This window comes from Rhinoraja longicauda, chromosome 19 (genome assembly GCF_053455715.1).
Source record: "Rhinoraja longicauda isolate Sanriku21f chromosome 19, sRhiLon1.1, whole genome shotgun sequence".
Lineage (NCBI taxonomy): Eukaryota > Metazoa > Chordata > Chondrichthyes > Rajiformes > Arhynchobatidae > Rhinoraja > Rhinoraja longicauda.
Genome location: NC_135971.1, coordinates 11824450 through 11836699, shown reverse-complemented (window position 1 = coordinate 11836699; position 12250 = coordinate 11824450). Strand labels below are relative to the sequence as shown.

Sequence of the window (12250 nt, the reverse complement as noted above, 5' to 3'; positions counted from 1 at the left end):
CCCTTCAAGCCAGCACCGCCATTCAATGCGATCATGGCTGATCACTCTCAATCAGTACCCGTTCCTGCCTTCTCCCCGTACCCCCTCACTCCGCTATCCTTAAGAGCTCTATCCAGCTCTCTCTTGAAAGCATCCAACGAACTGGCCTCCACTGCCTTCGAGGCAGAGAATTCCACACCTTCACCACTCTCTGACTGAAAAAGTTCTTCCTCATCTCCGTTCTAAATGGCCTACCCCTTATTCTTAAACTGTGGCCCCTCGTTCTGGACTCCCCCAACATTGGGAACATGTTTCCTGCCTCTTATGTGTCCAATCCGTAATTATCTTATATGTTTACTCGCCGGCCGCCTGCCACTTTTGCGGGTTGGAAGAGTCTGTGTACCACGTGTACATGGAGTGCGTGAGGTTGCAGCCCCTGTTCCAATATCTAAAGGGGCTGCTCCTTGCCTTTTTGGCTGCACTTTTCACCCCACCATCCTCATCTTTGGACACTCTGTGCGTAGGGGAGAGGGCGGGGCAGAAGATGTCCTTGTTGGGTTGCTCCTGGGCCTGGCCAAGCTGGCCATCCGCGACTCACGGCGCCAGGCGGAAGAGGGCTCTGCCCGAGCCGGCTGCCTGCCCCTTTTCCGGGGTTACGTCCGCGCCCGGGTGGTGTTGGAGAGGGACCACGCGCTGTCCACGGGCACCCTGGGGGATTTCCGGGACCGCTGGGCACCGCGAGGGATTGGATGTGTCCTGGATGGGGATTGTAATATAATTGTATAATAGTTTCAATAGGTATGGCGGGACTTTCATTTGAGGAAAGACTGGATAGACTGGGCTTGTACTCGCTGGAATTTAGAAGACTGAGGGGGGATCTTATAGAAACATATAAAATTCTTAAGGGATTGGAGAGGCTAGATTCGGGAAGATTGTTCCCGATGTTGGGGAAGTCCAGAACCAGGGGTCACAGCTTAAGGATAAGGGGGAAGTCTTTTAGGACCGAGATGAGAAAACATTTCTTCACACAGAGAGTGGTGAGTCTGTGGAATTCTCTGCCACAGAAGGTAGTTGAGGCCAGTTCATTGGCTATATTTAAGAGGGAGTTAGATGTGGCCCTTGTGGCTAAAGGGATCAGGGGGTATGGAGAGAAGGCAGGTACAGGTTACTGAGCTGAATGATCAGCCATGATCATATTGAATGGCGGTGCAGGCTCGAAGGGCCGAATGGCCTACTCCTGCACCTATTTTCTATGTTTCTATGTATATTTGTTTGTATAGTATTCTGGTGGTGGGTTCTGTTTTGGTTTTATTATATTGTATATATCATTTTAATATTTGAATAAATATTTTTGATTTAAAAAAAAAAAAAAAAAAAAGAGTCGCCGCGGCGTTGCGTGCGTCCCGTGTACACCCGCGCCCGCGCCCGTCTTCTCACCCGCTGTCTCCCTCACGGACAGGTTACGTCAAGTGCCAGGACCGGGCCACAGCCGAGCTGCTCGGCCCTTTCTGCTCCTACATCCAGACGCTGGCCTGCTGCCAGTCGCTCAGCCTGCTGGTGGACGACAGCTGCCCGGCCGGATGTGCCATCGGCATCGCCTCTGACCGCTGCTCCGTACACCTCCTCCTCAAGGTGAGTGTAGGCCGAGACCCGGCCCCCTTCCGCCCCCTGCCCCATCCCCCCTGCCCCTCCCCCCCTGCCCCTCCCCCCTCCCTCCCCCTCCCCCTCAATAACCGCGCAGCACGGAGCGTCGCCCACAGAGTCGCTGCCCCCCAGGTTCCACATTCCCTCCGTGACCTGCGTGGGTTTTCTCCGGGTGCTCTGGTTTCCACCCGTTCCTTCTCTCCACAGATGCTGCCTGACCCGCTGAGTTACTCCAGCACTCTGTGAAACGTCACCTATCCGTGTTCTCCACAGATGCTGCCTGACCCGCTGAGTTACTCCAGCATTTTGTGATACCTTGTGTAATGTGTGTGTTGTATATATATACATGTGTGTAGTACATACATGTGTGTAGTATATACATGTATGTGTGTAATATATACATGTGTATGAATATGTGTGTGTGTGTGTGTATATATATAAATACAAACACACACACACACACATAATTATATACACACATCAACCTTATATACATGCAGGATGGAACTGCAGATGCTGGTTTAAATCGAAGAGACACAAAATGCTGGAGTAACTCAGCGGGACAGGCAGTATCTCTGGGGAGAAGGAATGGGTGACGTTCACAGAGCTTTGAAGACTGAAGAAGGGTCTCGACCCGAAACGTCACCCATTCCTTCTCTCCAGAGATGCCGCCTGACCCGCTGAGTTACTCCAGCACTCTGTGAAACGTCACCCATTCCTACTCTCCTGAGATGCTGCCTGACCCACTGAGTTACTCCAGCACTCTGTGGAACGTCACCTATCCACTTTCTCCACAGATGCTGCCTGACCCGCTGAGTTACTCCAGCACTCTGTGCCTTCCTTCTGTTCTTGTGTCAGAGGGGCGGTGAGACGTCCCGGGAGATTTTTAATGGGGCTGATAAATCACCGCTTTGAGGAGGCCATGGTTGTTTACTCCTCCCGAAGGAGGCTGAGCAGAGATTTAATTCAGGCTGTTAAATTGCAGGGAGATCTAGTCAAGGGAAACCGGCAAAACCTGTTTGCCTTCGGGGCAAGGTGAGACCAGTGTGTTTATAGACGCAGACACAGAAATGTCAAGTCAAGTCAAGTTTATTTGTGCAGTGAAATGAAAGTGGCAATGCGTGCGGATTGTGCACAAAAAAGAATTACAGTTACAGCATATAAATAAAGTTAATAAGTTACTATAGTGTAGACAAAAATTTAGTCTCTGGAGTTATAAAAGTTGACAGTCCTGATGGCCTGTGGGAAGAAACTCCGTCTCATCCTCTCCGTTTTCACAGCGTGACAGCGGAGGCGTTTGCCTGATCGTAGCATCTGGAACAGTCCGTTACTGGGGTGGCAGGGGTCCCTCATGATCTTGCTTGGTCTGGATCTGCACCTCCTGATGTATAGGTCCTCCAGGGGGACGAGTGTAGTTCCCATGGTGCGTTCTGCCGAACGCACTACTCTCTGCAGGGCCATCCTGTCCTGGGCAGAGCTGTTCCCAAACCAGACTGTAATGTTGCCGGACAGGATGCTCTCTACAGCCCCAGAGTAGAAGCAATGAAGGATCCTCAGCGACACTCTGAATTTCCTCAGCTGTCTAAGGTGGTAAAGGCGCTGCTTTGCCTTACCCACCAGTGCTGCAATTTGTGTTGCCCACGTCAGATCGTCTGTGATGCGGACTCCCAAGTATTTAAAACTGCTCACCCTATCCACAGTAGCAGGCAGTATAGGAAAATAACTGCAGATGCTGGTACAAATCGAAGGTATTTATTCACAAAATGCTGGAGTAACTCAGCGGGTCAGGCAGCATCTCAGGAGAGAAGGAATGGGCGACGTTTTGGGTCGAGACCCTTCTTCAGACCTATCCTTAAGAGCTCTATCTAGCTCTCTCTTGAATGCATTCAGAGAATTGGCCTCCACTGCCTTCTGAGGCAGAGAATTCCACAGATTCACAACTCTCTGACTGAAAAAGGTTTTTCCTCATCTCCGTTCTAAATGGCCTACCCCCTTATTCTTAAACTGTGGCCCCTGGTTCTGGACTCCCCCAACATTGGGAACATGTTTCCTGCCCCTAGCTTGTCCAACCCCTTAATAATCTCATACGTTTCGATAAGATCCCCTCTCATCCTTCTAAATTCCAGTGTGTACAAGCCAGTATTGTCACCAGGGCGCAGTGAAATACGTTTTCTTGCACACAGGCACGGTGGCGCAGCGGTAGAGTTGCTGCCTCGCGGCGCCAGAGACCCGGGTTCCATCCTGACCACGGGTCGCCCATTCCCTCTCTCCCGAGACGCTGCCTGACCTGCTGAGTTACTCCAGCGTTTTGTGAAATAAATACCTTCAAAAATGCTGGAGTCACTCAGCGGGGCAGGCGGCGTCTCTGGAGAGAAGGAACGGGCAACGTTTCGGGTCGAGACCCTTTGTCAGACTGGGAGTCGGGGGGGGGGGGGGGGGAGGGAAAGGAGAGAGATCAGGAAGGGCAAGGTGTGAAAACGATAGATCAAAGGGGCCTCTTTCAGTCCTGGGCCTCCTCCGTTGTCAGAGTGAGGCCCAGCGCTAATTGGAGGAACAGCACCTCATATTTCGCTTGGGCGGCTTACACCCCAGAGGTGTAAACACTGACTTCTCCAACTTCAAGTAACCCTTGCTTTCCCTCTCTCTCTCTCTCCATCCCTCCCCCTTCCCAGTTCTCCCACCAGTCTGACGGTCCCCGTGATTACATTTTATCTCTGTTTGTTGTGTTGTCACCTTCCCCGAGCCAACAATCACCTATTCCACATTTTCCTTGGCCTGCTTCCCCTTTGATCTCTCGCTTTCACATAGAAACATAGAAAATAGGTGCAGGAGGAGGCCATTCGGCCCTTCGAGCCTGTACGCACCGCCATTCAATATGATCATGGCTGATCATCCAACTCAGTATCCCGTACCTGCCTTCTCTCCATACCCCCTGATCCCTTTAGCCACAAGGGCCACATCTAACTCCCTCTTAAATATAGCCAATGAACTGGCCTCAACTACCTTCTGTGGCAGAGAATTCCACAGATTCACCACTCTCTGTGTGAAAAAAAAGTTCACATCTCGGTCCTAAAAGACCCCTTATCCTTAAACTGTGACCCCTTGTTCTGGACTTCCCCAACATCGGGAACAATCTTCCTGCATCTAGCCTGTCCAACCCCTTAAGAATTTTGTAAGTTTCTATAAGATCCCCCCCTCAGTCTTCCTCAACCTTATCCCTCAACCTTTCCATAAGATCCCCCCTCAACCTTATCCTTCCACATCCCTGAGCCCCCCTCTTCCCCTGACTCCCAGTCTGAAGAAGGGTGTCGACCCGAAACGTCGCCCGTTCCTTCTCTCCGGAGATGCTGCCCGTCCCGCTGAGTTACTCCAGCACTTTGTGTCCGTCTTCAGCATTAACCGGCACTTGCAGTTCCTTCCCACGCATGTTTATTGATACGTTTGGAGTTGCAGCGCGGAAACAGGCCCTTCGGCCCAGCGAGTCCGAGCCGACCAGCGATCTCCGCACATTGGCGGCACGGTGGCGCGGCGGTAGAGTTGCTGCCTCACAGCGAATGCAGCGCCGGAGACTCGGGTTCGATCCTGACTACGGGCGCCGTCTGTACGGAGTTTGCACGTTCTCCCCGTGACCTGCGTGGGTTTTCTCCGAGATCTTCGGTTTCCTCCCACACTCCAAAGACGTACAGGTTTGTAGGTTAATTGGCTGGGCAAATGTAAAAACTGTCCCTAGGGTGTAGGATAGTGTTAGTGTGCGGGGATCGCTGGGCGGCGCGGACCCGGTGGGCCTGTTTCCGCGCTGTATCTCTAAAAAAAAAAATCATCTCAGTCCTCAATGGCCTACAACCTTATTCCCAAACTGTGTGTGGCCCCTGGTTCTGGACTCAACCCCCCAACATCCGGAACATTTTTCCTGCATCTCGCCTGACCAATCCATGAAGAATTTTATATGTTTCCATAAGGTCCCCTCTCGTCCTTCCAAATTCCAGTGAATACAAGCCCAGTCAACCCAGTCTTTCATCATAGGTCAGTCCCGCCATCCTGGGAATCAACCTGGTGAACCTACGCTGCACTTCAGTTTAGTACAGAGAAACATGCAGAAACAGGCCGTTCGGCCCACCGAGTCCGTACTGACCAGCGATCGGTTTAGTTTCACGCTAGTTTAGTTTCTTGTCACGTGTACCGAGGTTAATTGACTGGGCAAATGTAAAAATCGTCCCTAGTGTGTGTGTAGGATAGTGTTAATGTGCGGGGATTGCCGGGCGGCACTGACCCGGTGGGCCGAAGGGCCTGTTTCCGCGCTGTATCTCTAAATCTAAAAATCTAATTGACGTTAATCCTACGCACACACACGAGGGACAATTTTACATTTATATGCAAGCCAATTAACCCACACACCTGCACGTCTTTGTGGGTGTGGGTGGGAAACCGAAGATCTCGGAGAAAGCCCACGCAGGTCACGGGGAGAACGTACAAACTCCGTACAGACGGCGCCCGTAGTCGGGATCGAACCCGAGTCTCCGGCGCTGCATTCGCTGTCGTATGTTGAAAGGCTGGAGCAATTAGGCTTGTATACACTGGAATTTAGAAGGATGAGGGGGGATCTTATTGAAACATATAAGATAATTAGGGGACTGGACACATTAGAGGCAGGAAACATGTTCCCAATGTTGGGGGAGTCCAGAACAAGGGGCCACAGTTTAAGAATAAGGGGTAGGCCATTTAGAACGGAGATGAGGAAGAACTTTTTCAGTCAGAGTGTTGGTGAAGGTGTGGAATTCTCTGTCTCAGAAAGCAGTGGAGGCCAGTTCGTTGGATGCTTTCAAGAGAGAGCTGGATAGAGCTCTTAAGGATGGGCGAGTGAGGGGGTATGGGGAGAAGGCAGGAACGGGGTACTGATGGAGAGTGATCAGCCATGATCGCATTGAATGGCGGTGCTGGCTCGAAGGGCTGAATGGCCTACTCCTGCACCTATTGTCTATTGTCTATTGTCACGGGGAGAACGTGCAAACTGCGAACGGCGGTCGGGGTATCTGGCGCCGCGAGGCAGCAACTCTACCGTGGGCGGGGATGGCTGGTCGGCGCGGACTCGGCGGGCCGACAGGGCCCTACTTCCACGGGACTGAACGGACAGTTTCCCATCGATTATCTTTGCTGTTGTTCTCTCTCTCCCTGACAGGGGCTGATCGACGCGGAGAAGGAGGTGACAAAACTCAGGAGCAAGCAGGGGGAGGTGCAGAAACAGGTCGCAAAACTCAGGGAGAAAATGTCCAAAGCTGATTACAGCACCAAAGTGCCTCGGAAGATCCAGGACATGGAGGCGGAGAAGGTGAGAAGAGGGGAGGAGGAGAAGGGGAAAGCAGGAACGGGGTACTAGAAATATAGAAACATAGACATTAGGCGCAGGGTCGCGTATACCAAGGTTTGCGTGCTAACCAGTCAGCGGAAAGGCTGTACATGATTACAATATCAAATATTACAGACAATAAACAATAGGTGCAGGAGGAGGCCATTCGGCCCTTCGAGACAGCACCGCCATTCAATGTGATCATGGCTGATCATTCTCAATCAATACCCCGTTCCTGCCTTCTCCCCATACCCCCCTGACTCCGCTATGCTTAAGAGCTCTATCTAGCTCTCTCAAGATTCAAGATTCAAGATAGTTTTATTTGTCATCCAATATTGGACGAAATTCAGTCACCCACAGTCCAACAATAAAAGCATTAAATAGGCATTAAAATTACACAACCCCAAAAACCCCAAAAACTCAGTCCAACAATAAAAGCATAAAATAGGCATTCAAAATTACACAACCCCAAAAACACACAAAAAAAGAAACATCCATCAAAGAAACATCCATCACAGTGAGTCTCCTCCAGTCCTCTCCTCACTGTGATGGAAGGCCACAATGTCTTTCCCTTCTCCTGCTGTCTTCTCCCGCGGTCAGGTTGTTGTGGTTGCAGGCCGCGCCGGACGGTCCACAGCGGGCCAAGAATGCATTCAGAGAATTGGCCTCCACTGCCTTCTGAGGCAGAGAATTCCACAGATTCACAACTCTCTGACTGAAAAAGTTTTTCCTCATCTCCGTTCTAAATGGCCTACCCCTTATTCTTAAACTGTGGCCCCTGGTTCTGGACTCCCCCAACATTGGGAACATGTTTCCTGCCTCTAACATGTCCAACCCCTTAATGATCTTATACGTTTCGATAAGATCCCCTCTCATCCTTCTAAATTCCAGTGTATACAAACCTAGTCGCTCCAGTCTTTCAACATATGACAGTCCCGCCATTCCGGGAATTAACCTAGTAAACCTACGCACGTCAGCGGAAGGACTGTACATGATTACAATATCAAATATTATAGACAATAGACAATAGGTGCAGGAGGAGGCCATTCGGCCCTTCCTGCCAGCACCGCCATTCAACGTGATCATGGCTGATCATTTTCAATCAGTACCCCGTTCCTGCCCTCTCCCCATACCCCCTGACTCCGCTATCCTTAAGTATAAGAAAATAGCTGCAGATGCTGGTACAAATCGAAGGTATTTATTCACAAAATGCTGGAGTCACTCAGCGGGTCAGGCAGCATCTCAGGAGAGAAGGAATGGGTGACGTTTTGGGTCGAGACCCTTCTTCAGACCTATCCTTAAGAGCTCTATCTAGCTCTCTCTTGAATGCGTTCAGAGAATTGGCCTCCACTGCCTTCTGAAGCAGAGAATTCCACAGATTCACAACTCTGACTGAAAAAGTTTTTCCTCGTCTCCGTTTTAAATGGCCTACCCCTTATTCTTAAACTGTGGCCCCTTGTTCTGGACTCCCCCAACATTGGGAACATGTTTCCTGCCTCTAATGTGTCCAACCCCTTAATAATCTTATACGTTTCGATAAGATCCCCTCTCATCCTTCTAAATTCCAGTGTATACAAGCCTAGTCGCTCCAGTCTTTCAACATATGACAGTCCCGCCATTCCGGGAATTAACCTAGTAAACCTACGCTCTCAGTCTGAAGAAGGGTCTCGACCCGAAACGTCACCCATTCCTTCTCTCCTGAGATGCTGCCTGACCCGCTGAGTTACTCCAGCATTTTGTGAAATAAATACCTTTGATTTGTACCAGCATCTGCAGTTATTTTCTTACATTCCCTTTATCCTATATCTGTACACTGTGGACGGCTCGATTGTAATCATGTGTTGTCTATCCGCTGACTGGTTAGCGCGCAACAAAAGAGTTTTCACTGTACCTCGGTACATGTGACAAGAAACTAAACTAGCGTGAAACTAAACCGATCGCTGGTCAGTACGGACTCGGTGGGCTGAAGGGCCTGTTTCTGCATGTATCTCTGTACTAAACTGAAATGCAGCGTAGGTTAGCCAGGTTGATTCCAGGGATGGCGGGACTGACCTATGATGAAAGACTGGGTCGACTGGGCTTGTATTCACTGGAGTTTGGAAGAACGAGAGGGGACCTTATGGAAACATATAAAATTCTTCATGGATTGGTCAGGCGAGATGCAGGAAAAATGTTTCGGATGTTGTGGGGTTGAGTCCAGAACCAGGGGCCACACACAGTTTAAGAATAAGGTTGTAGGCCATTGTGGACTGAGATAGAAACATAGAAAATAGGTGCAGGAGTAGGCCATTCAGCCCTTCGAGCCTGCACCGCCATTCAATATGATCATGGCTGATCATCCAGCTCAGTAACCTGTACCTGCCTTCTCTCCATACCCCCTGATCCCTTTAGCCACAAGGGCCACATCTAACTCCCTCTTAAATATAGCCAATGAACTGGCCTCAACTACCTTCCGTGGCAGAGAATTCCACAGACTCACCACTCTCTGTGTGAAGATTTTTTTTTTTTAGAGATACAGCGCGGAAACAGGCCCTTCGGCCCACCGGGTCCGTGCCGCCCAGCGATCCCCGCACACTAACACTATCCTACACCCTAGGGACAATTTTTACATTTGCCCAGCCAATTAACCTACAAACCTGGAGTGTGGGAGGAAACCGAAGATCTCGAAGAAAACCCACGCAGGTCACGGGGAGAACGTGCAAACTCCGTACAGACGGCGCCCGTAGTCGGGATCGAACCTGAGTCCCCGGTGCTGCATTCGCTGTGAGGCAGCAACTCTACCGCTGCGCCACCGTGCCGTGAGGAAAAGCTCTTTCACCCAGAGCGTTGTGAATCTGTGGAATTCTCTGCCACTGAGGGCAGTGGAGGCCGATTCACTGGATGCTTTCAAGATTCAAGATATCTTTATTTGTCATCCAAAAACATGTTTTTTGGACGAAATTCAGTCACCCACAGTCCAACAATACAAGCATTAAAATAGGTAAATTACACAACCCCAACCAACACACAAAAAAAGAAACATCCATCACAAAAAAAGAAAGAAACATCCATCACAGTGAGTCTCCTCCAGTCACCTCCTCACTGTGATGGAAGGCCACAATGTCTTTTCCCTTCCCCTGCCGTCTTCTCCCGCGGTCAGGCTGTTGTGGTTGCAGGCCGCGCCGGACAGTGAAAGGTCCGCATCGGGCCGACCCAAGCCCCGCGATCCGGGGCGGGCGGACACGCTGCCGCTGTTGCTGCACGTCGGGGCGGTCGTGGCTCCCGACACTGAAGCCCCCGCCCACAGACAAGGGAGAGTCAGATTCACGGTGAATGGCGGTGCTGGCTCGAAGGGCCGAGTGGCCCCCTCCTGCACCTGCCCTCCGTGTTTCTAAACTAAACGGCGTGGGTCTTATTGTTGACATTCTTGTCCTTTCTCTCCGACAGTTGCGGCAGAGCGAGACGGAACTACAGAAGGTGGAAGAGGCGATGGGAAACTTTGAGAAGATGATGTGATTTGTTGAATCAACGGAGGATTTTTACCGTACGGCGCCGTGGCGCGGCGGGTGGGGCCGCTGCCTGGCGGCGGCAGAGATCCCGGCTCGACCCTGACCCCGGGTGCTGTCTTTGTGCGCGGAGTTTGCACGTTCTCCCCGTGACCTGCGTGGGTTTCCTCCGGGTGCTCCGGTTTCCCCCCCAGTTCCCAAAGACGGGCAGGTTTCTAGGTTAATCGGCCTACTGTAGGTCGAACCCTGGTGTGTAAGGTGGGGGGGGAAGAAACTGCAGGTCAAGTCAAGTCAAGTCAATTTTATTTGTATAGCACATTTAAAAACAACCCACGTTGACCAAAGTGCTGCACATCTGATGTGCTTGTTTAAATTGAAGTTAGACACAAAATGCCGGAGTAACTCAGCGGGACAGGCAGCATCTCCGGGGAGAAGGAACGTGCGACGTCTCGGGTCGAGACCCTTCTTCAGTCATGAATCTCGACCTGAAATGTCACCCATTCCTTCCCTCCAGAGATGCTGCCCCATAGTGCAAACGGAAGGTAGACGCAAAATGCCGGAGTCACTCAGCGGGTCAGGCGGCATCTCCGGAGAGAAGGAACGAGCGACGTCTCGGGTCGAGACCCTTCTTCGGACTGAAGACCAGAAACCTCTCCCGAGATGCTGCCTGTCCCGCTGAGTTACTCCAGCATTTCGTGTCCACGTTGGTGTGCAGGGAGTGGAGGTGAAGGTGGGTTAACGTAGAGCTAGTGCGAGCTGGTCGGCGCGGTCCCGGTGGGCCGAGAGGCCTGTTTACGCACCGTATCACTAAATTAAACCAACAGACCGCCCCGTATCTCAGTCGCTTCCAGCCCATCTGTCTTTGGTCATCTCGGACTAGCTCTTGTGGCGCGCTAACCAGTCAGCGGAAAGACAACACATGATTTCGAGTTGGGGATTCCCACCATTCCTTCCCATCCTGTTCACCACCTCTCCCAACACCTGCCTTCCCACAGCGACCAGATTCCCAGCTCACTATCCCCCTCCAGGTCTGAAGAAGGGTCTCGACCCATTCCTTCTCTCCGGAGACGCTGCCTGGCCCGCTGAGTTACTCCAGCTTTTAGTGCCTAACTTCGGTTCAAACCAACACACACGATCCCCGTTTAGTTTGGAGATACAGCGCGGAAACAGGCCCTTCGGCCCACCGAGTCCGCACCGACCAGCGATCTCCGCACACCAACACTATCCTACACACACTGGGGACAATTTACACTTATACCAAGCCGATTAACCTACAAATCCGCACGTCTTTGGAGTGTGGGAGGAAACCGAAGATCTCGGAGAGAAAACCCACGCAGGTCACGGGGAGAACGTACAAACTCTGTACCTTCTCCCAACTTGGCGCCATCAACTGACGTGTGTTTAAATAAAGGTTTATTGTTTCTTTAAACACCGTTGACTTGTACACCAATTTAAAATGCGTCGGAAGGAACTGCAGATGCTGGTTTTACACCAAAGACGGTCACAAAATGGTGGAGTAACTCAGTCTGAAGAATGGTCTCGGCCCGAAACGTCGCCCATTCCTTCTCTCCAGAGATGCCGCCTGTCCCGCTGAGTTACTCCACCATTTTGTGTCTACCTTCTCTCCAGAGATGCTGCCTGTCCCGGTGAGTTATTCCACCATTTTGTGTCCATCTTCTAGAAATATGATCTCTTTGTCTGAAGAAGGGTCTGGACCCGAAACGTCGCCCGTCCCGCTGAGTTACTCCACCATTTTGTGTCTCTCTTCAGCATTTTAAATCTCTGACCAATCGATGAA

General features: G+C 51.2%; 1 protein-coding gene across 1 annotated transcript in view; it reads left to right on the top strand.

Moving 5' to 3' along the window:
* LOC144602847 (valine--tRNA ligase-like) overlaps positions 1–11881 on the top strand; it is a 28085-nt gene extending 16204 nt beyond the window's left edge. The window contains exons 2-4 of the mRNA XM_078415968.1: positions 1439–1611; positions 6800–6949; positions 10394–11881. Of these exons, the coding sequence (XP_078272094.1) occupies positions 1439–1611; positions 6800–6949; positions 10394–10462 (392 nt within the window). The 3' untranslated portion in view covers positions 10463–11881. The remainder of the gene's footprint in view (positions 1–1438; positions 1612–6799; positions 6950–10393) is intronic.
* The last annotated feature ends 369 nt before the right edge of the window (positions 11882–12250 follow it).